The sequence below is a fragment of the Haliotis rufescens genome, unplaced genomic scaffold (genome assembly GCF_023055435.1).
Source record: "Haliotis rufescens isolate VD_foot unplaced genomic scaffold, xgHalRufe1.0.p SCAF_44, whole genome shotgun sequence".
Classification (NCBI taxonomy): Eukaryota; Metazoa; Mollusca; class Gastropoda; order Lepetellida; family Haliotidae; genus Haliotis; species Haliotis rufescens.
The window spans coordinates 3,162,309-3,189,766 of record NW_025964157.1 but is presented as its reverse complement, the minus strand read 5'-3'; the positions used below and the strand labels follow the sequence as shown (position 1 = coordinate 3,189,766).

Sequence of the window (27,458 nt, the reverse complement as noted above, 5' to 3'; positions counted from 1 at the left end):
CCAACCGTGCTTATAAATTAATTTGTAACAACCAGCTTCAATTTTTAAGGCAAGCAGAATGGATTCCTATGCACCATTTGCCCAAATGGTGTTTGTTTCCTGCTAGCTCAGACATGTCTTGGTATCATTTACAGTGGATTTTAGCCATAACATGGTCACATGTCACAAGATGTGCTTTCTAGACCAGAATTTCTTTTACGACATTGGGGCTTAAAAAATGGACTCGTGGCAAAAGTTGCTGAGTGCGTACACTTTCGAAACCTCATTATGAAATCCACGTACAATCCTCTTGATGTTAGAAATGTTGCAGAACCTACTTCAAAGTAAGGGAAAAGTGAAGACAATAGGACAATGAAATCTGGATGTTACAAATCCTGTGGATGTTATGTAATAGTCAGTGCTTGTTGATAACTTCCGGAATCCACACATTCAAGTGATTTCTCCTGCTTAAACCATGTTATTTTTTATTTATGATTTCTCTATAATTTTGACCTATAGTTGCAAAGGCTTGCTTTACCAAAATTGCACATTCAGAATGGCCAGTGAATTCCTGGCTCAGAATCAACTGCAATGACAATAACTTTGAATCCGAATGGTTGTTGTTGTTTCTTTGAACATTGGAGGAGGTGGGTTAGCCTTGTGGTTGAAGCGTTCGCTCATCATGCCAAAGGCTTGGGTTCAATTTCCCACATGGGTTCAATATGTGAAGCCCAATTCTGGTGTCTCCTGCTGCGATATTGCTGGAATATTGCTGAATTCACCCTAAAACCTGTACTCACACTGCGAACATGTGGTGTTCAATCAGTCACCAGTAACAATGTAACTCCATCGGAAGGATTAGGAATTATCTGTTTCTCCTAGTTTTTTTATCAGATTTTATCAACCTTCAATTTAATGTTGGATATATGAGGTGACAGTTTGTTAATCAGCATATCGGGAATCTGTAGCACCTGGTTCAGTGGTTAATGAGAGTGAAATTCTTTTGGTCAACTAGTTGAAAGTTAAGTGTTCGTTCCTATGTGGGGCGGTTGGGTAGCCTAGTGGTTAAAGCGTTCGCTCGTCATGCTGAAGATCCGGTTGGATTCACCACATGGGTACAATGTGTGAAGCCCATTTCTGTTGTCCTCTGCTGTGATATTGCTTGTATATTGCTAAACATGCTAAAAGCAGGGTGAAACCATACTCACTCACTCACTCACTCACTCACTCACCCACCCACCCACCCACCCACTCACTCACTCACTCACTCACTGGGTCCCTGTTAGGATGAGATAGTTATGTGACTGTTAACCCTCAAGTGCCAAACAGGCAGCTTGGGTTGTATACTCATTGTCATTGTGACATGCTCACAACAAAAATCCATGCGTAATTTCCAACATTGATCAACAGATCATGCAAGACAGCACAAAAGTAACAAAACAAATAACATTATACCATGTATACTTTATTCTATACAGAATATTGTAGAATCTTTTCCCGTCTCACCAAGACACATGCCACATGTACAAGCAACTGTTAGGGGAGTGAACATGGTGAAAGTCGGGTGTAAATTGTTTGTGGTGCTATTATTATTCCACACAATGCTTCGGCAATTGAGCTGTCTTTCCGTGACGTGCATCATGAGTGTGCTGACATCACAGTGGTCTCATTCTATTAAGACAAATGCAGCGCAAACTCTGCGCAGTACACTGTCAACATTATCTGCATTGTGACACCTACCCAACAACACTGTGAGGATTCGTGAGCATGACGAACACAGAGATACCTTTTTTAGTTTTCTACGCTTGTAGGATTCTCCCGAAAACTTCACACCCTGATACATTCTGCACAGTGTTGCCAATTTCCGTCTTGAAAAATACGGAACTACGAGTTGAATTAAAAGCATGTTCCCCAGATTATTTAGTTGGAAGTGTTCCAATAGCAACATTTCAACGTGTTAAATAAAAATGCGTTTCAGGAACTTGTGAAAATAGGTAATTTTTAATCAGTTTTTATATATATTTTATAGTATCAGAATAATGTTTCATTCACTTTTTATTTGTAAGACTGATATTCATGTCACTGCGTATGACCTTCCTGTTTCCATGGTTACTGCTGATCAAGGCACAGTGAGAATTAATTCTGTCAATATTGAATGATTTTGATAGAAATGGGTTTTTTATGTGTCCCAGGAAATCATGGTGTTCAGGTGTGTCTTTTTGGATGTCAGTATCAGGCCTCAAAGTTTAATTTTTTACCAAGTAGCCACATGGCTACAAGTATTTTTTTCCCAGATAGCCTGAGTGGTAAAATCAAGACGTCAAGCCAATATTGTAGGTAGCCAAAAGCATTTGAAATTATCTTTTATCAAATAACTATTATATGTAAAAATCATAGCACTTGTCTTGGAATTGTATATTAGTAGAAACTGTACTTGAGTTTTGTTATTTGTGACTTGAACAATTTATGTTACTAGATTATATACGTATATCTTTGCTTATCCAAGAAACTATTAACTGAAATAAAATACTAATTACATTAATATTTTGGCAATTTGGTTCATTGTTGACTTTAGGATGAATTATTTGCGATTACAATTCGTAGCAGACATGTTTATTTTTGTGTCTACATATAGAAATAGAAATAGAATTAAGTCGCTACAAGATATTTTTCAAGGTAGTCATTTGGCTACCTCTGAATTTTGGACAGTGGACAAATTGAAATTTAGGTTGCATTGGAGACCATTTTAGTCGCAACTTTGAGGCCTGAATATGCCAACAACATCTTCAAACAAGAACAAAACTCTTCAATTTTAATTGAAATACTGTTAATTAAATTTCTTTATCAATTTCAATGTCCAGGTTACTTATGTGAAAGTGGACAAATACCTACATCATATAATACATGTAATACACAGCACCACAAAGTATTTAAAAAAAATAAATTCTAAGTGTTCTGTTACGACACTTAAATTATTTTTTTACTCATAAGTTCCTATGGCACTCGAAAACTACAAAGTTGCAAACCCAGAACACTGAGATAAATTATCCAAAGGGGGCTAAATATTTTTCTTATACATTCTGGCTATGGTAACAGTAATATTTCATTCATAAGTTGAATGTCTTATTTGTCAATGGTCACTGTGTACTTAAATGCTGTCCTGTTCCGTATTATATAGAAAGCAGAGAATCAGTTACCTAATAACAATGCGAGCACACAATGATAGAATGTTCCTCTGATGAAACTGAAAGTTCATGGTCCACAATAGACATTCTATCAAAAGAGATTCAAGCCATTTCATTCACAAGTTGTATGTACACATAATTATGAATATTGGCACTTACTGGTCATCTCAGCTGCTGCAGCGTGTTGATACAGCCAATCTGGCAGCATCACCGTGACAGTGATGTTTGTCATGTGATGTGGTCAATCAAGCCACAACTCACAGGGCACCTGTCTGTTTGGGGGGGGGGGGGGGGGGGGGGAATTTGTACCTGTGTTGGTAATGATTGACATGACAGATGAGGATCAACATTCCCGAGCCCTCCATCCCTGTGACAACATTAGCCTGACAAACACCGACGCTGCGTACCCAATTGACGCAACAGCCTCGACGACCATCACACCTCTCCTGCTCCACACCCAAGCCAGTCAGAGAGCAACAGGTCTTGGACGTACATGGAGCTGTGGCATCTCGGGGGCAACTCACAAGAATATCTTGCCTACTCGGTGCTAACCTCATGCATCTCTGTGTGATTTAATAATCTGTTTTTATTTCTTGGTGGATCATAAGTGTAAAGGACATTCATATCTCGATCTTCAAATCTGGAATTTTTCTCATCCTTGGATTTGTTGTGAAAATTGTTGTCAATACCGAAACTGGTACGCATTGATCGGCAATATTTGACACCATAAAGATGTGTTTGTGTTGGATTGTGCGTTTTGGGTGACAATTCGGGGGAATATTGTCACCTGCATTGACTGGATGTTGTCACTCCCGTGGTGACCGCATGTCAAGGATTAACCAGAGTGGTGCTCCTGTTGACAAGTGGTACAACTCAACCCCCCATTGTTCCTCACAGACTTCAGATGGTCCTCGTCAGAGTTACAGTATAGCAGCACCAAGACGTTATACAGTATAGCAGCACCAAGAAGTTATACAGTATAGCAGCACCAAGACGTTATACAGTATAGCAGCACCAAGAAGTTATACAGTATAGCAGCACCAAGAAGTTATACAGTATAGCAGCACCAAGAAGTTATACAGTATAGCAGCACCAAGAAGTTATACAGTATAGCAGCACCAAGACGTTATACAGTATAGCAGCACCAAGACGTTATACAGTATAGCAGCACCAAGAAGTTATACAGTATAGCAGCACCAAGACGTTATACAGTATAGCAGCACCAAGAAGTTATACAGTATAGCAGCACCAAGACGTTATACAGTATAGCAGCACCAAGACGTTATACAGTATAGCAGCACCAAGAAGTTATACAGTATAGCAGCACCAAGAAGTTACACAGTATAGCAGCACCAAGACGTTATACAGTATAGCAGCACCAAGACGTTATACAGTATAGCAGCACCAAGACGTTATACAGTATAGCAGCACCAAGAAGTTATACAGTATAGCAGCACCAAGACGTTATACAGTATAGCAGCACCAAGAAGTTATACAGTATAGCAGCACCAAGACGTTATACAGTATAGCAGCACCAAGAAGTTATACAGTATAGCAGCACCAAGAAGTTATACAGTATAGCAGCACCAAGAAGTTATACAGTGTAGCAACTGGGTGCTCAATGGTGGACCAAAGTTGTGACACTTGGTGACATTTGATGTTTTTCACATACCAAGCTATGAAGTAAATGTCTGGACTGGACACATTTAAGTCTTCACCCATACCCGTTGAAGTTTCTTTTTCTGCTGACTGAAATTTAGTTTCACAGGAAATATTTAAATATTGTGGTTCATGGACATTATATTTGTGTTCCTGCATGCATGTGGAAGTGTCTGTTTCCTTAGATTAATGGACAAACAACAGTAAGAAGTAAGGAAACAGTGTGGTTTTTACATATCACAGCTTCCTGTCATCCTGACCTTTGACATTGTTGTGACCGTTCCGTCTCACGAGAGACTTCATCATCTGTGACAGCACACTGCACACTCCGCTTCGACTTGCTCGTTACGAAGAGCTGGATGAATATTCGTTGCAACATGTCGAAAAAGTGGACAACTTGCGTTCAGGTCCGACACAAGCCGAAGGTAGGAGGGTGGTTTAATGTCACATGGCTTTGAAGTTGGAGTCATCTTTTACTTGTTACAAATATTTCTCTTTTTGTTTGGAGAATTTTTTTTGAGTCTCTTTAAAGTTGTCTTGCAGCCTTGTTAAAACATGGTGGCAACATGTTTGTAGGCTGAAAGGCCATATCAGGGGGAAAGGTTTTCCTTGTGGGGCATGGAGAAATACCTTGTTTATGTCAATTAACTGTCAAAGTCCTGCTGGGAATACAACAGACCTGACTGCTATTCCCAGTGCTGAAATTTAAGGAACTCTGTGCGTTTGTGTGGTATTTGTGTATAGGAGGAGATGATGGCATGAGACCTGTTGACATATGCATGTTATTTCACTTCTTCACGTAAACTTGCAAACTCGATTTCACTAACCAGGTACAATTTGATCATTTAAAAAATCTGTAGGTTTTAACTATATTTTTTTATTTATGGAATTTGACTTTCTAAAATGCCGATCCCTGACTACCCTGGTCGGGGTTTTCCCTTCTTTTAATTTTCGACATTAATTTGTAAATGCTTGTATTAACGTGAATACATAGAGTCAAACACCATTGCGTCAATCTTTGGTGTGTCAAACTTAAGTTTGTCTCAAGTGAAAGCTTGGTCCCTGTGTATTCCTTCTTTATTTATCATTTTCGGTTGTGTTGAACCCCCGATAACTCGAAGTATTTTGGTAGGTCCCTTCAATGTCAACACAACGGTGTTTGACTTTTTTAATTAATAACATGAATGAAACCAACGAACTGATAAATTCTACCAACATTGAATTTTTTTTATAAATGATGACAAAGTTTTTACGTAAAATTCCAAATTGGAAATTAGAAATCCTTGTCACCCAAAGAAGTGACAAAGTCGGCGAGCCATGACTGTGTGCAAACTCTGTGTGGTTATTATTCCAAGCCTTAGGAGAAGTTAATGCACGGTATCTGACAGTCTATGGATCGGCCACAGGGATGAATGGACAAGCTGGGACTGTATCAGCACTAGCTGCTATTTTCAGATTGAAATCCTCTAAAAAAGGTGTAACATTCTTCAAACACTGCTACCTTATACCTGGTGCTCTGTTGACAAATGTTAATTAAGTGTAGATTTACCTGGACTTTGTAAACTTCTTTTTTTTCTCACTCCTTGAAAACGTCATGTTCACCATATAATTGTTTTTTTAATAGTGTTTCCAATTGCACTTTACATGGGTTGGAATTTGTTCATGAGAGACAATGATTATTGTGTTGTCAGGTTTTTTTTGGCTGCATGGCGTGTTAGTCTCAGGATTGTTTAACATTGTCTACACTGGATCTATCATCAACATGGTCGTGTTTGTCGTTGTGAACAAGGCTCCTCTGTTGATGTGTTAATTGGCACGTACGAAAACTAATCAAAAGAAGTACCACCCGATTATTTCTTATTACTATAGTTGATCTGTCATGTAGCATAAATGCATAGTTGTATTTACTCTGGGGTTGACTTGCCCAGTGGACTTAAGTGCTGTAATGTGATATACGGAGTTGCCTCCCTTACCACTGCCAGGATCTGCTTTTCTGTTTCCAATTCCCACATCGTTGGTGCCAGTCTCTCACCAGCCACAAGCCGACCGTGAAGGAATACATGTTTATTATGTTACTTACACAGCAAATTTCAGCACCGACGACGACAGGGTCACCTTGCTCCTGTTTGCAATTAAGCAACTTAGGGTTCATGTAATAATGTTGAACGTTAGAAATTCAGAGGATTCCTAGATTCAAATACCATTGAGCAATCCTTAAGGACCCAGGACCCCTTTACTTTTAAACAAGGTGATCAAGTATAAAGGTCACTAAGCAGTGATTGCTTAGGGATTTTGATGGTGATCATATCGGAACACCAAGCAGTTCCCCCCTACTGTATTTTTAACCCATGAAAAGAAACAAATTTGCTTGTTTATTATCCTGTCAATATTTATCACAAAGAAAGTTAATTCATTGTTGATTAATTGCTAATGAGTTGGTGAAACTCAAACAAAATGTTGTTTTTTCTCCACAACCAGAAGTATTCTCAGCTGTGACTTGTAAACAAACGTGCATCAGGAACATATTTAAATATATTTTCTTCAAGTAGCCAGGACACTGACATGAATGGGTTAAAGAGAAAAGAGGAATGACAAAAAGCATCCTCAGTGCATAAAAGATCTCTCATCCTGACAGGGACGTAGTGTTGGTATTTGACAAATGACAGACTCCCACGCTTGTCCTTCCCCAGTACATGCCGCTGCACTGTATACCTCTTACCTTACGCATAAACGTGGAATTCTGATTGGCTGAGACCCATTCTTTTATTTTTAGTGTACCCCACTAACGTGTAAGGTACATTTCTTGTTCCCCGCTTGAATTGCCAAAATGTTGACTTTACATTTGCAACATACCAACCGCCATTTTGTATCTCGAATTAATCTTGTAAGACACCATTCTCAAGATATTTGCAATATTTTCCGAATGGATTAGATCAAGGAGGAATAACTCTAAATATGTTTGTGTCATCTGCTATTTATGTGCGGGAACATTAACTAACATACATTGAGGGTTGATCAACCCGACCTTCAACATAGGATTAACATTTTTACAGGCGACAATTCTGTAATTTTAGGTTTTGGGTTCAACCGGGCACAGGGGCGGTCGGGTAGCCTAGTGGTTAAAGCGTTCGCTCGCCACGCCGAAGACCCGGGTTCCATTCCAGACATGGGTACAATGTTTGAAGCCCATTTCTGGTGTACCCCGCCGTGATATTGCTGGAATATTGCTAAAAGCGGCGTAAAACCAAACTCACTCACTCACTCAACCGGGCACAGGAACCAGAAGCCACAATCAGAAAGTAAATTAAAAATAATTATCCCTATGGATTCAAACAATAAACAGGTAAATCTTCAAAACTTATACAAAATAAAATTGAATTTAACTTTTTAACTATTACTTGATCCAGTGTAGTGTCCGGCCATACAGACCTGGAAGAGAACAAAGTTTTCCTAGAAGTGTTCACGTTACTGTGAAATACTGAACATGATGACCCTATTTTGTACTTTGTTTTTATGTCTACTAGTCCTTGTGATACCTTAACTATGGGGCAGTTTTTCAAGGACTATAGAACTAGTGCCAATTTCTAATGGTGGAACTTGTGTAAATCATATCTCCATAAGGTGTGGTTGATGCATGTCATCGATCCCAATTGCATGGATTGATGCTCATGATATCGATCACTGGATTGTCTGGTCCAGACTCGATTATTTACAGACCATTTCAATTAATAGGTGGAATATTGCTGAGTGCGGCGTTAAACAACAAACCTAACCTGACCATAAGGTGTGGCTATATCTGTATAGCCGAGACAAACTGTCTGCATATCCCAAGCAAGTCTAGTAACTCTTACAAGTAAACTCTATTTGGTGAAGATTTCTGCAGTTTCTGTGAATGATTCTTTGGGATTCTTTTCATTTTTACATTATATATTTAAAACAATTTAACTCTCAAAATATAGTTTCAGAAATATTTTCATTTCCCAGACTTGATGTTAGTGCGTGACCCAGCACCTGGCAGTGGCTATACATCGGTCTCCACTGTCAGCTGCAGCTGCAGTGATGTGACTTCATAGTGAAGGACGGAGTGACAGGCCCCTGGAGAACTAATCCATCAAACTTGACATGTATTTTAAACATATTTAGTTGTACTTTCATCATGCTAAGCTGAAATCACAGGAAATGAATATTTGATCCACCTACGATCTGTTTGACAATCTTCTTCTCCCTTTGAGTTTTATACAGTTAATTAGCAGGAAATATTAAATACACAATGCCTAGGATACATTGGTTTTAATAACCACCCATCTTTGTCAATGTTCCACTTGCCCATGACACTTATTATGGCGAGTACGGTTGGTCATGCATCGATACAAAACAAGACGGGTATGAATGGAGGTGAGATGAAGCGTTGTAATTGTACAGTTCTGTTGATGATACAGGACAGGGAGATTCGTATGAAAGGCTGCATCGGCTTGGGTTTTCTTCCCTCTCAAGCGGACACACTTTGATTGGTTGGTTGGTTTGTTGTTTAACGCCGCACTCAGCAATATTCCACCTATATGATGGCAGTCTGTAAATAATCGAGTCTGGACCAGACAATCCAGTGATAAATATCATGAGCATCAATCCACGCAATTTGGATCGGTGACTTGCATCAACCAAGCCAGCGAGCCTGACCACCCGATCCCGTTAGTCGCCTATTACGACAAGCATAGTCACCTTTTACGGCAAGCATGGGATGCTGAAGACCTATTCTACCCCGGAATCTTCATGGGTCTGACACACTTTGAAATGACAGATTTAAGTACTGATCAAAGCAGTATTAAACTCAACTCACTCACTCACTCACTCACTCACTCACTCACTCACTCACTCACTCACTCACTCACTCACTCACTCACTCACTCACTCACTCACTCTCACTCACTCACTCACAAATTGGGGTTTTGTATCCACTAGACCATGTAATCAGTCTCATATGAAAGGTGTACCCGTGGACCAGACATTCATATTGTGTGGTTTATTATAACCAGCCTATATGAATCATCTTGTAGTTTGAACTGCCCACACCCCAGATCCATGTGGACTTCTGGTTTTCAATAGCCATGTTCCTCTGCCGGCCAGTGTCCAGTTTTGTTCACACAGGTCCGAGGCGAGGTCACCCTATCTTGAGTAGCAACAGAAAGAATTTACAGAAATATTTGTCCAATTATCTGCACACCCTTTCAATTTGTTCAGTAACAATGGCGGTGAGGGATATCCCTGAACAATCTGTAACAGGTGGGGGCGAAGGTTTGCGGTCTTTATTTGACATCACGTGCTAGTCTTTGAGGCAGAGTTAGTGTGGCGGTGAGGATGTTGGAGAGGTTGATCTGGTACTGAAGAGGGCAAGTTCGTTCTCCACTTGTTTGTAGGGCTAAGTGGGGTTCTATGGACAGTAAGTTTCTATAATAGTTGGAGAGATGACATGCAAGAAACAATGTTGACAGTGTCAGGTCACAGCTTGACCTTGTCCTCTTAGTCTAAGCTTTAACACTAAGGTGTCGAAGAATGTTTCTGTTCCTGAACCTAGGAAAGCAAACACAAACTAAGTACTATGGGTGGATCCCTGGTTAGATATTTCAGTAGGCAATAGAGATTGCAGTAGGCCTAGCTGATGGGTGGGCCCCTGGCTAGAGATTGTAGTAGGCCTTACTGATGGGTGGGCCCCTGCCTAGAGATTGTAGTAGGCCTTACTGATGGGTGGGCCCCTGGCTAGAGATTGTAGTAGGCCTTACTGATGGGTGGGCCCCTGCCTAGAGATTGCAGTAGGCCTTACTGATGGGTGGGCCCCTGCCTAGAGATTGTAGTAGGCCTTACTGATGGGTGGGCCCCTGCCTAGAGATTGCAGTAGGCCTAACTGATGGGTGGGCCGCTAGAGATTGCAGTAGGCCTTACTGATGGGTGGGCCCCTGCCTAGAGATTGCAGTAGGCCTTACTGATGGGTGGACGCCTGCCTAGAGATTGCAGTAGGCCTAACTGATGGGTGGGCCCCTGCCTAGAGATTGCAGTAGGCTATACTGATGGGTGGGCCCCTGGCTAGAGATTGGAGAAGGCTAGAGATTGGAGAAGGCAATACTGATGGGTGGGCCCCTGCCTAGAAATTGGAGAAGGCAATACTGATTGGTGGGCCCCTGGCTAGAGATTGGAGAAGGCCTTACTGATGGGTGGGCCCCTGCCTAGAGATTGGAGAAGGCTAGAGATTGGAGAAGGCAATACTGATGGGTGGGCCCCTGCCTAGAGATTGGAGAAGGCTAGAGATTGGAGAAGGCCTTACTGATGGGTGGGCCCCTGGCTAGAGATTGGAGGAGGCTAGAGATTGGAGAAGGCTATACTGATGGGTGGACCCCTGGCTAGAGATTGGAGAAGGCTAGAGATTGGAGAAGGCTATACTGATGGGTGGACCCCTGGCTAGAGATTGGAGAAGGCTAGAGATTGGAGAAGGCCTAACTGATGGGTGGGCCCCTGGCTATAGATTGCAGTAGGGAATACGTAGAATGGTGTAATACTTTCTAATTCCTTGTTGATAATTTTTAATCTTGATAAATTCAAAATAGATTGGTGATGAATAAGTTAATGCAATCCCATGACTTAACTTGTAATTTTTCTATGAGTAAAAGGAAATGAGCCAACTAAACCAGATTGATAAAGGCATGGTTTAAACGAGGGAGACATGTTTACATGTCTTGAGTGGTTGCATGTCATTTGATGTAGAACCCCAGAACATGTAAACACGTTTCTTCATCCCATGACACTGGCTTATACAGGTAGGGTTGGTGCAACTCGTTCATCTCAAACCTGCCTCCATCAAAGTACTCCTGGGGCACTGGTTATTATTTGCAATAAAAATAAACTCGACCAACAAGACACTCCCTCTTGAAACATGTTCCATGTTGGATATTAGTGTTGATTATAGTGATGCAAGTTGACATGTTGTGCAGTGATGTTTGGTGATGGAAACTGTAATATTGAAAAAGCTGCAGTGATAATAAATACCGTTAATTTTCTATTAATGTTGATGTCTTGTCATAACCAATGTTAAGAACTAAGAGGAACCTGAAGCCATTGTGTTACAATTATAGTGATACACCTTTTTCGAGTTCGGCAAGGACCCCGGACTGCTGTGGTTAATATTCAACACTTAGGTAACAAGATGATGATGATGATGATGATGATGATCATCATCATCATCATCATCATCATCATCATCATGACAATGACGAGGATGGCAATGATGTTGTTGACAGCTATGATATTTTGATTTGTCATTTGGTATCTAGTCAGTTGTGAAAATCCTTGACATAAACATGCCGCCAGGGTGTGTATTATAATTCCTGTATGACAGGGTGTGGTGGGTATCATTCTATGGTAACTCGACTGTCTTAGCGCACGCTTGAGCACACTCAAGTTTTCCTGCTATCTGTAAGTGCACTGAGACAACTTCCTGCATCGCTGGCCACCATGATGTACAGCCAACACCCAAGATGGCTTTGTTCAACCTCTAAAGAGGTTGTATGCCGTGTGCTGATTGAAAGCAATTACTGTATATTGCCAGGCCTTAATGCTTAAAGTGAATGATATAAAATCTTCTCTATTTTGTAAATGTACTACTCAAAATAAACCACCCAACTCTTTCATATTACTATAGTTCCTCACTCACTCACTCACTCACTCACTCACTCACTCACTCACTCACTCACTCACTCTCAAGATACATCAGGCGTTTCAAATAAAAAAAAAATTGTGTTGAGAAATTAACAACAGAAAGATGAGCTCAATTGATAGAAGTACTTTAATTAAACTTATATTTCATAAAAAAATAGAAAGATGCCCTCTGACATACCTCCTGTAGTCACGGTACTATTGCCGTCATTACCAGTCTGATCCGATCAAGCATATTTGATGTTTCAAAATGACTTACAGCAATTTAATTATGACAAGATGTCTCTCATGGTCTAAGCACTGTCATTTGCAAACTATTCATAGGGCCTTTTACCTGAAATCTATATACTCAAACAACTCGAAATGTGGCCTAGAGCTTTGACCTCCTGCATTGTATTGTTGAAGGTATTCCCATTCACCAGTAGGTATGCTTGATTACAGGTGAGAGAAGTAGCTCAGGTGTGACCCTAAATTGGTCACGGAGTAGTGTCGTACATACATAAGGTTGTACATTGACGCCTGGATTATATATACTTCACTGCTTATGTCACTGTGAATTCATTCTGATTTTGGAGTGGCTGTGAGTTTGAGGCCTTATGAATGGTGGGATGGAAGTCAGAAACTGAAGAATATCTGTTTCAGTTATAAGACCTTGAACTCATGTTATAGCCTAGCGATCAGTCCTTCAGGTGAGTGGCGAGTTCACCTGCTCGTTTCAGGTAGGTAGTTGACTGGGCAGGTGTCATCGTTAGCTAAGGTATCACCGTGTTGCCAATTGGAGCGTAATTTCACTCCTAATCTAGCCACGTTTGTATATGTGTGTTCTTATGTCATTGGTAGCAGCAGCGTGTTGTTTGTTGAGTATCACGATGTAATCATGGCAACCAAATTTGAAGATACTTATATTGACAACATGTCCTCATCATGTCTGTTTCCATGGTAACCAATTAGATATGGCCATAGCATGTGATTATATATCTTGATTGTTGAAAATAGATTTGATATTATCAATGTTTGAAATGCAGCCTGTCTGCTACTTAGGGACTGGTGACTGTACAAGGCTGGGTATTTATGTACATCTTTTCCCATGAGGCAGTTTGTTGGCTTGTTGCTAAGTTGCAGGGTGGTAACGATTATAAAACAAAATGGCCAGACTTAATATGAGGCTAATTCCCTAAATCAACCTTGAAATAGAAGTAGTAACGAAACTGCTACGATAAGATGTTTAAAAAGGCAAGTTTTGAATCAAATACAGCATTTGTAAAATTTAGGGAATGAACATTGATAAAACATGAAAGGAAGTGATCAGGGATCAGATCCACAAAGTGATCTTAGCAGTGAGACCATCTTAGATTCTGTTCAAGAATAGAGGCTTAATTGTGATTGGGTAATGTGTGAAGCACGTTAATGGTTTCGCCTGCTGAAATATTGCTAAAGACTTCATAAAATAACACTCACTCACTCACTCACTCACTCACTCAAGGAACACTATTGGATGTGGCCTTGGCTTTAAGATACATATAGAGACGTGCCCTGATGTTTTTTGAGACAGGGAGTAGAGACTATTTCAGGGTTAGAAACTAACAGTTTTTGTCCACTAGTCCTTATAATGATAACATATAGCAAATCCCTTAAAATGGGCCAATTTCTACTAGTCCTTAGGATACCTTTAGAATTGGGCAGTTTGGTAAGGACTACAGGACTAGTGCCAATTTCTAACACTGCTGTTTGTTGCCGCATCTCCATCTGATGAAGTATGAACCTATTTGTTTCTGCTGTGTAATTTAATAATCATCCGGTTACTGTAGGGATTTGATAGAATAGGTATATTGTATTGTTGCCATGGTTACAGTGCATATTATTATACAATTGGGACTGGTGTCCAGATATTGTGATAATATGTCGTTATATTTTGTCCAGGGGGCTTGGTAGAATGTGCAACAACAAGGCTCTGAGATGCTACACTATAGCAACAAGCAGTACCAAGTGTTTAGGTCTCCTCTAGATAGTAGTCATGGATGGGACATTTCACTATCAACATATCAACCTTAAATTATTGTGCCAAAATGCTTCTTCTATCAATGATACTAATAAGCCAATGATTTGTTTTGTTGTTTTACGCCGCACTCAGCAATATTCCAGCTACATGATGGCGGTCTGTAAATAATTGAGTCTGGACCAGACAATCCAGTGATTTACATCATGAACATCGATCCACGCAATTGGGATCGATGACATGCATCAACCAAGTCAGCGAGCCTGACCACCCGATCCCGTTAGTCGCCTTTTACGACAAGCATATTCGCCTTTTACGGCAAGCATGGGTTGCTGGAGACCTATTCTACCCCGGATCTTCACGGGCTAATAAACCAATGAGATGTATATATGTATGTCACCACAAATCATCTGCATTCATTGTACTTACATGGGAGTCAAACCTGATCTTGCTTTGAATAAGCACATGCTAGCAAACTAATATAATCTCATCAACCCTGTCCAACATGTCTGGGGTTAGAACTGCTCACCAGAAACGTCTGGTGCTCGTTACGAAGCGGCGACTTAATGGATCGGGTCGTCAGGCTCGATGATTTTGTTGATTATGTGTCATTGTGCCCCTATGGCGTGGTTTGTTGCTCACAATATCAGTCACTGGATTGTCTGGCCCAGACTTTATTAACTGTGGCTCCCATAACAGCTGGAATATTGCTGAGTGTCCGACGTGGCATTAAAAAACAAACAAACAAACAGTGATTCAAGGTATGAATCATACATGGTGGCATGCGATGGAAACAATAAATCTAAAGATGGAAGATTTCCGACAGAAAGTAACACAATGGTCAGGGTGTTGACTTTAAAGTTAACAAATACATCGCACAAATACTTTTCAGCCTGAGTAAATTGTCAGAGTTCAAGGAAGAAGATTTCAGGCATGAACAGCAAATATGAAGATGTGGTCTGATCTTTCACAACATCGTCAAGCTAGTTGACAGTTTCTGAAGTGTGCCCTGTCTCTCCTTGGTGTGAGGCTGTTTGGATGGTAATTACTCTGTGGGCCCCATGTAAGCGGGTTAGGTGGAGCTGGAGACACTGTTACTACTGTCCTCAACACCAGGATCAACTGGGAATAGACAGCTGTCAAATGTGATCTTACTGTTATAGTTCTTGTGAGGTGGTTAGTTTGGTTGGTTTGTTGTTTAACGCCGCACTCAGCAATATTCCAGCTATATGACGGCGGTCTGTAAATAATCGAGTCTGGATCAGACAATCCAGTGATTAATATCATGAGCATCTATCCACGCAATTGGGATCGATGACATGCATCAACCAAGTCAGCGAGCCTGACCACCCGATCCCGTTAGTCGCCTTTTACGACAAGCATAGTCACCTTTTATGGCAAGAATGGGTTGCAGAAGACCTATTTTACCCCGGATCTTCACGGGTCCTTGTGAGATGTAAGTAATATATGTGTGCTGGTGTTGAATCTGTGAATACATGTTCAGGGCCAGTCATGTACCAGGAATGAGGACTACATGTATTATATAATGATCAGGAGGTTTAGACGACAAAACACACCAGAAAGGTTCCGGGTATAACAGTCGACCAAACACACTTCGTGGAAATAACGTGTTTCTTGTGAAGACATGGTTCATAATTGGGACATGTGAGTTTCCGATATAGCCAGTTCGACATTTTAGTTGACAGGGAAGGACGTGGAGAGATACTCCTACAATATACAGTAACACATGATGTGATAGTTGCCATAGCAGGGCATTACACTGAATGCTTATGTTTCCATGACAGGGTAAATGTTAGTTAGATACAGTTGAAGATTTCTAATCACTGTTTGTATTACATAACATGGTATATGTCGTGTATGCGATTGAGCGGTAGTTTGTAAATATTGTACATTGTTGTAGGTTATTTGGCCTGAAGTTTCGTAAGTGTTTTCGTTCTTTTATTTGGATATTCCTTATTATTAATGGTCGCAGAGCGTGGCTTATATCTTATCCTGTTCGTTTCTTAGTGATTGTGTATCAGTCTAAAGTATGAAAAACAAACCAATCCAGTTTTTTATAAAAGCAAATCTATCCAGCTCCATATCAGCATCAGGAAAATTATATATTTAAAGTTTAGAGTGGAGAAAGATATTGTGTAATAAGATATTTCATTGGCACTATGTTAGTCTAGTCTAGTCTTCAGGTTGGAAATTAATGATTATATTCACTCGTAGGCAAACACTATCTGCTATGGAGTTGCCATCTGCCTTATGGTAAAACTGGTAGTCCAAAAAGAGGGTCCTAAATGATCCTGCATGTTATTCATCTCAGGTGAGATGTATGTTTCGTACCCTGGCGTTCATACAGACAGGTCACGCCGAAGACCCGGGTTCGATTCCCGACATGGGTACAATGTGTGAAGCCCATTTCTGGTGTCCCCCGCCGTGATATTGCTGGAATATTGCTAAAAGCGGCGTAAAGCCATACTCACTCACTCATACAGACAGGACTGTCAGTCCGAGTGATGGCACTGAGATTTGCCGGTGTCCTGTCAGGACATTTGGGGGAAACATCCCAGTGCCTTACAGTTCTCAGGCATGTTGAACTGTTACACCAACCAGTCGCATCCACCTGATGATGGAGCTAAAATCCCTTTTCATATTGGTTCTGAATTCTTTGTGACTTCTTTGATTACTTTAAAATGCAATCAAATATTATTTCACTCAATTTTTTGACAGCAAACAAACTCTTTCCTTTTCTACATTGATTCTGAATGTTGCCCGCTAATCAACCTGTGGACTCGGTGACCCTGTGACTTAAGGTCAAGGACGACTGGATGCCAAACAAATCACAGTGGTCGTCTTCCTTGTCAGATTCTCACCTGAGTGATGGTCATTAAATCACCTGTGTCATGACATAGGTATTGCTACTGATACATGTGATGGATGACAAGGTATCTCGTTATCTCACCTGGATTCTCAGTAGTATTCAATTTTCTGTCATTTCAATTTGGGTTTATGGTAAACATGTGATGGACAGATACACCTAAGACCCAGAATGAAGAACATATCTCATTATCTCACCTGGATGCTCAGGTGTATGTTAATTTGTTGGAAATGTCTTATTTTCATTTTTTATCAAGCCCAACCAAAGAATTCAAAGTGACAAATAATACCCTCCCCTGTATTTTTACCTGGATCAGGTGAGACACTATGAGTAATCACAGAAGGATCAGACAGGGAATTGATTCTCGTGTCTGGCTGAGGGATCTAAAAACAAGGTGCTTAATGTCAAGTTCAGTACTGGCGTATTCTATCTGCTTGTCATTAGGCCCATGGCAAACATTCTCTTTTGACACCGCTGTACAGGTTGATTGAGTGTCAGGTTCATGAGATCTGTTGATTTCAGAGACTGAAGAGCTTCAACGGTTAATTAATTCCAAGTTATGAAAAACTGGGTAAGTCATTGTTGGGGGATGATTAGTCATAAATCAACAGTCTTTGATATCAATGGATATAGTTTACACATTTATGTGCGGCTCTCTGATCGTATACTATTAATCAGCTATTGCCTGAGGTGAATATTTAATTAATTTGTCAAATTGTGGAAAGACCACTTCAAATAAAATGTGATTTATGTGTATACAATTTTGTCTACTTCATACATATGACAAGGTAACCTAGTAACCTAAATAGTGTAACCTCCCAGTAGTGTAACCTCCCACTAATGTAACTTCCCACTAATGTAACCTCCCAGTAGTGTAACCTCCCAATAGTGTAACCTCCCAGTAGTGTAACCTCCCAATAGTGTAACCTCCCAGTAGTGTAACCTCCCAGTAGTGTAACCTCCCAGTAGTGTTACCTCCCAATAGTGTAATTTCCCAAACATAACCTCCCAATACTGTAACCTCCCAATGCACAGTGTCTGGGGAAATAGAGCTTGACATACATGTCTCACACTGATGATGACACATGGTGGCCTTACGGACTGTGGGTGAGTCTAGCTATAGACACGTTATTATGGTTATGGTGTGTCTGTAGTCCAGCTGTGGTCACGTCATGGTCTTGTTGAGTGCAGTCAGTGACTAGTTAAGGTCCTGTCAAGGTCAATATTAAGTAGTTGCCAGTCCAGTTTCTATAGGGCCTGGTTGGCTATAGTTGGCATCAAGTTAACATATATTTGGATATTAAGTTGGCTTATGGTTGGTATTTAGTTGGCATCTGGTTAGCATAGATTTGGGTCCGATCGGATCGAGTTGGGATCTAACTTACAGCCACAACTCCCAACCCTATCAATATATAAAACTGGTCCGACATAGTGCCACATTGTTCTCCCTTACCAGACCTGCCCCAGACCACAACTGGTCCGACATAGTGCCACATTGTACCCCTTCCCAGACCTGCCCCAGACTACAACTGGTCCGACATAGTGCCACATTGTACCCCTTCCCAGACCTGCCCCAGACTACAACTGGTCCGACATAGTGCTACATTGTTCTCCCTTCCCAGACCTGGCCCAGACCACAACTGGTCTGACATAGTGCCACAGACCTGGCCGAGACTACAACAGTCTATATATCTATCGACATTGTTCCCCCTTTCCAGACCTGGTCAAGACTACAACAGTCTATATATCTATCTAAATTGTTCCCCCTTTCCAGACCTGGTCAAGACTACAACAGTCTATATATCTATCTACATTGTTCCCCCTTTCCAGACCTGGTCAAGACTACAACAGTCTATATATCGATCTAAATTGTTCCCCCTTTCCAGACCTGGTCAAGACTACAACAGTCTATATATCTATCTACATTGTTCCCCCTTTCCAGACCTGGTCAAGACTACAACAGTCTATATATCTATCTACATTGTTCCCCCTTTCCAGACCTGGCCAAGACTACAACAGTCTATATATCTATCTACATTGTTCCCCCTTTCCAGACCTGGCCAAGACTACAACAGTCTATATATCTATCTACATTGTTCCCCCTTTCCAGACCTGGTCAAGACTACAACAGTCTATATATCTATCTACATTGTTCCCCCTTTCCAGACCTGGTCAAGACTACAACAGTCTATATATCTATCTACATTGTTCCCCCTTTCCAGACCTGGTCAAGACTACAACAGTCTATATATCTATCTACATTGTTCCCCCTTTCCAGACCTGGTCAAGACTACAACAGTCTATATATCTATCTACATTGTTCCCCCTTTCCAGACCTGGCCAAGACTACAACAGTCTATATATCTATCTACATTGTTCCCCCTTTCCAGACCTGGTCAAGACTACAACAGTCTATATATCTATCTACATTGTTCCCCCTTTCCAGACCTGGTCAAGACTACAACAGTCTATATATCTATCTACATTGTTCCCCCTTTCCAGACCTGGCCAAGACTACAACAGTCTATATATCTATCTACATTGTTCCCCCTTTCCAGACCTGGCCAAGACTACAACAGTCTATCTATCTACATACATTGTTCCAGTAGTCAGTCCCTGTAGGCAGATCACACAATACCCTGCCTCCCAGGACCTGAATTATTCATGACTGATGGCAACGCTGATAGTTCTCAAATAAACATAAATATCATAACAACGTCTGTGGTACGCAAAGGAGATGACAAATTTTTGTGGAATGTTTGATGTGAAAGGTGATAGGTACGCTGAAACATATCCTGGGTATCAACAGAGTGTCTGATGTCTGTGGACAAGTCACTTCACAGAGATGCTTTATGTAATGTCCTATTGGAAAAGTTGTTACGAGTTATAATAATCTGGAGCCTTTATGAGTTATAATAATCTGGAGCCTTAATGAGTTATAATAACCTGGAACCTTTACGAGTTATGATAACCTGGAGCCTCAGTGAGTTATAACCTGGAGCCTTTATGAGTTATAATACCTGGAGCCTTTATGAGTTAAAATACCTGGAGCCTTTATGAGTTAAAATAACCTGGAGCCTTTATGAGTTATAATAACCTGGAGCCTTTATGAGTTATAATAACCTGGAGCCTTTATAAGTTATAATAACCTGGAGCCTTTACAAGTTATAATAACCTGGAGCCTCTATGAGTTATAACACCTGGAGCCTTTACGAGTTATAATAACTTGAAGCCTCAATGAGTTATAATACCTGGAGCCTTTACGAGTTATAATAACCTGGCTCCATGGATTAACAATGTCTAAGTGTCGGTGTGGAGTTCCTTGGGCAGTATCTTGCATCATTTTATCACTCACTCACTCACTTTCAGTAAAAATTGTGTCTTCAAGTGTTGTTAATGATTCTCAGAAAGGAAACAGTCAAGTACTTATAATGAGATGGAGCCACGTCCTGTGTTGCCTGACACTTTTTAGTAATATTTGTGAGCGTCCACTTATCTGAGTAGGTATATTTTAAACCTATATATGCTTCCTGCCAGGGTCATAAATGGGCTTGGGACTATTGTTGTCTGATTGTACAGAGATCGCCGGCCGTGTTTGTATTGTAAGGTGGTGCCCGTGGATATCTAGAGCGTGTCATGTCTATTGTCAGTCTAACAATACAATGGTATTTTTGCTCCACTCACTCTCACTCACTCACTCTCACTCACGAACTCACGAACTCACTCACGAACTCACGAACTCACGAACTCACTCACGAACTCAAGAACTCACTCAAGAACTCACTCAAGAACTCACTCACGATGACAGCCACAACTCCCAGTAAAACCAACCACGTCTTTCCTATTTATTAAGATATATAACTTATATTACTTACACCAAATTAGCACAGGTGGCCTGTGGAACATTATAACGGTGACGTCCGATGCCGTTATAAACTGTTCACCAGGCCACCTGTGCAGTTTCGTTATTCTACCTTGACATACTACTCTGATGTGATTAGCATAATGTCCTTGGGCTAATAACCATAAATGTCTTCCTGCTATTCACATGTTAATGAGACAGCAAATGCATTGCCTGGGGTAGATTGTCCTGAACGTTGCTGGCGGTCATTGTGTGGCTTATGACTGAATCAGAATCAGTTGTCTGGCTTCACAATGTACTACACACATATGGCTTTCCCCAGTGAATGTGCTAATGGTATAAGGAATATTAGTAATACATATTATTAAATAACGGTAAGTCAGTTGTGAACCATTGTGATCTCAGGTGTCACAAGATTGTTGCTGCTATGCAGAGTTGCGTCCCTTGTGCTGTGCCAGAATTCATTGAACAGGGGTTGAAATGCCAGCTTTGTCCTGATGATATTTCGTCAGCACCATTCACAAAGCGGTAGCCATCTGTCACCTAGGGAACTTGGGCTTTCATTCTGCATTAAACTGACATGCTGTGATATGACTAAGGACAACTCATCTTCCCGATGCAAGGGAGTTAACTGGCAATATAAGTCCAGTTTCCACCCTTTGCCGAACTATGCATAGTCCAATCAAAATCATGCAACAAACTTGTTCGTAAACAACATGGATTTCATCGTGCAGATTTCCGTTGACTGCAGCATTTGCAATGCACGTGTACTGTCTTTTGGGTGATGACAGATATTTTGCAAATCTTTTCATGCTTGAACAATTAATCAAGGTGCTCAAATGAATTGATGCACTTTGCGAAGTAAGACCCGCTTTATTACAAAATAGATCTTGATTATCGTTCAGATCGTCTTCACTGGTTTCCGCCATTTTGTTTGAAGCAAATGCAAGTGATGCGAGAGGTGGAATCTGATTGGTCAATAGGAGGGACATAGAAGGGAAATAACTCATCATCACCACTGGTGGCACTACAATCGAATCAAATTTCCAGCCCAGTTCGGCAAGGGTGGAAGCTGGACTTTAACAGTCAGTTAACTCCCTTGACTAGGGAAGATGTGTGCAACTAAATAAGAGGCAACTGAATAGATCAGATGTCAAGATTTGATTGAGAGCATCTTATCATGCGCTGTCTGTGTTGATCGTTGCTTATACTATCAATCACTTGATGGTCTGGTCCAGATTTAATTATTTACAGGCTGCCATCATACGGCTGGAAGAGTACTGCAAACAAACAAACCCTTGTGTAGCTGCATGACTTTGCAGCAAGTATTTCATCTTTAGCAACGTAACAATTTTATTGATTACAACTTGTGTATTGAGCAAGACGTACATACGAGGTTCTGTCTGTGTACACAGGCTTGTTGATATCGGTACGAGGAGTTTTGCTACTTCTCGAGAAGTTGTAGTCCTTTAAATTGTTTTGTTGCTGTTCATCTGCCATTTCTAGAATGCCTATCAAGACTAATATGTTATTCCCTAAGAATAAAGTAACTGAATGTTGTTGATGTTTTATGAGATTTAACAAGTAACTTATTCCTCATGGCCCTTGTCCATGTTATCACACCGCTTGGACTCAGGCATGCTGGTGATGTAACCTCCCTGTAACTATGTAACATGAGACAGGTTTGTTACATGTGCCCTATTTCAAAGAGAATGCACTTTTGTCTTGCTGCACAGAAAACAGTCAAGTATTCTTCTAGTCAAGGAGCATTAATCACTGTGTACACTATATCAGTCTTTGTCATCGGCCAGTGACATATATTAAATAACTGCTTTCATGTAATAAAACAACTAGCAGATTGTAAACTTTATCTCTGTGTTTTTTCAAGTATATTTTAAGTGCTTAACATAAATGTAAAACATACATTTAAATAATAACATCTTTGTGCAAAATACGTTGACAGAACAACAATCGCAGCAGCAACAGTTTAAGAGGCTGTAAGTTCTGAATCTGCTGTTTCTGTTTCTGGTTGACAATGGTCTAGGTAACAGACCAGTCTAATGTATGCAGATACACAATATCCGACAGACCGTTCCCATTGTATCCATGTCCTGGTGTGGATGCAGGCAGCCGTTATGATGGCCATAGCAGACTGCACCACCTGCGGCGGACCTGGGTAGTGAGACATACTATCCCTGCCTGGTAAGGAGACACTTGCTACTTGTGCGGTGGGGTAGGGGCGGAGAAGTGTTGGGGGGGGTAACAGGTAGAGGGGTGAAGTGTTGGATGGGGTAACAGGTAGGGGGGGGAGAAGTGTTGGGTAGGGTAGGGGGGGGAGAAGTGTTGGGTGGGGTAATGGGTGGGTGGGTTTGGGGTGGTGTGGTGGTGTGGTAACGGGTAGGGGGGGGAGAAGTGTTGGGTGGGGTAACGGGGGGGGGGGGGGGGGGGGAAGAAGTGTTCGGTGGGGTAACGGGTAGGGGGGGGAAGTGTTCGGTGGGGTTACGGGTAGGGGGGGAGAAGTGTTCGGTGGGGTAACGGGTAGGGGGGGAGAAGTGTTCGGTGGGGTAACGGGTAGGGGGGGAGAAGTGTTGGGTGGGGTAATGGGTGGGGTGTGGTGGTGTTGTAACGGGTAGGGGGGGAGAAGTGTTGGGTGGGGTAACGGGTAGGGGGGGAGAAGTGTTCGGTGGGGTAAAGGGTAGGGGGGGGAGAAGTGTTGGGTGGGGTAATGGGTGGGGTGTGGTGGTGTGGTAACGGGTAGGGGGGGAGAAGTGTTGGGTGGGGTAACGGGTAGGGGGGGAGAAGTGTTGGGTGGGGTAATGGGTGGGGTGTGGTGGTGTGGTAACGGGTAGGGGGGGAGAAGTGTTGGGTGGGGTAACGGGTAGGGGGGGAGAAGTGTTGGGTGGGGTAATGGGTGGGGTGTGGTAACGGGTAGGGGGGGAGAAGTGTTGGGTGGGGTAACGGGAGGGGGGGGAAAAGAAGTGATCGGTGGGGTAACGGGTAGGGGGGAGAAGTGTTCGATGGGGTAACGGGTAGGGGGGAGAAGTGTTCGATGGGGTAACGGGTAGGGGGGGAAAAGTGTTCGGTGGGGTAACGGGTAGGGGGAGGGGCTCTTTTTGTTTGTTTGTTTGTTGTTTAATGCCACATTCAGCAATATTCCAGCTATATGATGATGGTCTGTAAATAATTGAGTCTGGACCAGACAATCCAGTGATTGACATCATGAGCATCAATATGATGACATGCATCAGCCAAGTCAGCAAGCCAGACCACCCTATCCCATGGTCGCCTTTTGCGGCAAGCTGAAGACCTATTCTACCCCGGATCTTCACGGGTCCGAGGGGTGAAGTATTGGGTGGGGTAACGGGTAGAGGGGGGAAGTATTGGGTGAGGTAACGGGTAGACGGATGAAGTATTGGGTGAGGTAACGGGTAGAGGGGGGAAGTATTGGGTGAGGTAACGGGTAGACGGATGAAGTATTGGGTGAGGTAACGGGTAGAGGGGGGAAGTATTGGGTGAGGTAACGGGTAGACGGATGAAGTATTGGGTGAGGTAACGGGTAGAGGGGGGAAGTATTGGGTGAGGTAACGGGTAGACGGATGAAGTATTGGGTGAGGTAACGGGTAGAGGGGGGAAGTATTGGGTGAGGTAACGGGTAGAGGGGGGAAGTATTGGGTGAGGTAACGGGTAGAGAAATGAAGTATTGGGTGAGGTAACGGGTAGAGGGATGAAGTATTGGGTGAGGTAACGGGTAGAGGGGGGAAGTATTGGGTGAGGTAATGGGTAGAGGGGGGAGGTATTGGGTGAGGTAACAGCGAGAGGGGGGAAGTATTGGGTGAGGTAACGGGTAGAGGGGGGAAGTATTGGGTGAGGTAACGGGTAGAGGGGAGAAGTAGAAATGGGAGTTGAGGAGGGTTGGGAGGTTTCTGGGGACAGGAATGTATTCAGTATTAAGATGTTAGAGGAGGACTGATTGGGAGGGAACATGCTGACAGGAGGTGGTGTTTGGAGGAGGGGGCATTAGTCAGGGGAACAGGAGTGTTGGGAGACAGTGGGGGGGATGTATGTGTTGACTTCTTTTTCATGCTAATAAATTGAAGTGCTTGACATTCCACTGCAGTGACAGGGATTCATCTTAACTAGGTTGGACTGTCATATGATGTAGCTAGGGGTCACAAGATGGGGGTTGTCACAAGCTTCAGGTTGGGGATCACAAGATGGGGAGGGGGTCACATGCTGGGGGGTGTCACAAGCTTTAGGTTGGGGATCACAAGATGGGGGGGGGGGCACATGCTGGGGGATGTCACAAGGTTCAGGTAGGGGGGTCACAAGCTGGTGGTTGTCTCAAGTTGTAGAGGGGGGTTGGGAGTTGATGGAGGCCAATTGATATGAATCAAAGCAAAGAGTTTGATTACACATTGTATATATTATCTGGAATTTAGCTGTTTTGAAAAAGGGTCTGAGCATGATAAACGTGTGCATTTGATATAATAAGAAGCAGCATTATTATGATCACAACGTCTGAACCCATGGATGTGAACTAGAGCCTGTCCCGGTGAAGGCAATGTACACCAACTTGGGCCGTGTTCTTGACGTTTAGAAAATCGTTACTTTTGTAACTGTCTGAACATGGAATTAAGACGGTTGAAGCACTTTGACTGCTTTTGGGAGTAGTGGCGGTCTTTAGCTTGATAGATTGAAAGTGTAAACATTAACGTTGTAGCTATGGTTTTGGCCTATCAAAATGTTACCTACTTTTGTGGACTGGTGTGCACAGAGTACAGGTAGACAGAGAGAGTAGAAATTCTAATTTGGGTTCAAGTATCAAATGCTGAACAGGAACCAAAGGGAGTTTTTTTCTTTGCTGATAAAGCATGAATATGTGGAGGTAATTTATAATTCTGACTGTAAATGGATTTGATAGCGTGGAGTTATTTATGGCCAGTTATAATTAAGGTTGAATGCAGATTTGTGAGTTTATCTGAAGCTTATGAATATTGGCCCTGTGAGGCCAGGTATGTTAGAATGTAAGCTCATGCTTGTCTTGAAAGGCCTGAATTGTCCTTTTCTCTGATTTGATAATTGGTCTTCAATGTCAAATCAACATTTTGAAAACTTATTGTGAATGACATTGTCCGTCAATCTATATAAAAACTAAAGTTTTTGTTTTTAAGAACAAACGTGTAACTGGAGTTTGATCCTATACCCCATATGCCATTGTACTTGGGGAATGTCGCAGATACCCATTGTATATATTTTCACTTGAGCACTGTATTAATTACTGGTTAAAACTAATGACTCTTCCATCCATGTGATACTTAGTAAAAGTCTATAAATGATCGAGTCTGGACCAGAAAATCCAGTGATTGACATCATGAGCATCGATCCACGTAGTTGGGATACGATGACATGCATCAACCGAGTCAATGAGCCTGACCACCCGATCTCGTTAGTCGCCTCTTACGACAAGCACAGTCGCCTTTTACGGCAAGCATGGGTTGCTGAAGACCTATTCTACCCCGGATCTTCACGGTCGACTTCCTAATGATCAGGGTCCATTCCATAAAGCGATTTTAGCGCCTGTGTGACAGTGATCAAGCCTCCGATACTGCACCACTGGCTTACATTAGTCGTAGCGCTAAGATCGCTTTGTGGAATGGGCCCAGTGTGGCAGCAGCCCAACAAGCCGACTGAATAAGGTCTCTGTAACAAAATGACAAGGTTAAGCCTCTTTCATTTCTAAAATTGATCGAAGGGAATAAATCATATGGAATTTCAACATTGCTGTGCAACTATCTGGATCTGTGATTTAGTTGCTGTGAGTTAAAGTGTGTTTCCCTGACCTGCTAGTTTCCTTATCTGTGACAGATGTGTGTGTTTTTGTTGTTGTCAGTCACTGTCACGGATACAGGCAGTAGTTTATCTTATTTTTCCCATTGCTCTGTTGAAATTACCTCAGATTTTTATTTTTGGGGGGGTTATAAACTGAGGTATTCTATTATTTCTGGTTGTCAATTTGAATCAATGGAGCTAGTTGTCCCCCAATCAGTTGCTGGAGTGGCTTGACACTTGGAGATAGCACTTGATAAAGTATGCTGGGAGAGGTCGGTTCATGTGTTCATGTGCTAGCTTTTTCTTCACATTTCATTCATGAATTTGTACAAAGAAAATATCTTTTTCAAATTTGACAAA

The 27,458-nt window shown here is 41.8% G+C and overlaps 1 protein-coding gene across 6 annotated transcripts in view; it reads left to right on the top strand.

The window, feature by feature from the left end:
* The window catches only part of LOC124136083 (protein FAM107B-like), an 89,452-nt gene that overhangs the window by 22,720 nt on the left and 39,274 nt on the right, over positions 1-27,458 (top strand). Inside the window, exon 1 of one of the 6 annotated variants that reach the window (XM_046501869.2) lies at positions 3,684-5,248. The exons of 4 other annotated variants lie outside the window; for them this stretch is intronic. In XM_046501869.2, coding sequence (XP_046357825.1) covers positions 5,183-5,248 — 66 coding nt within the window. In that variant the 5' untranslated portion in view covers positions 3,684-5,182. Of the gene's footprint in view, positions 1-3,683; positions 5,249-27,458 lie in introns of those variants that run through there. One more of the 6 variants, XM_046501874.2, reaches the window with a different exon arrangement.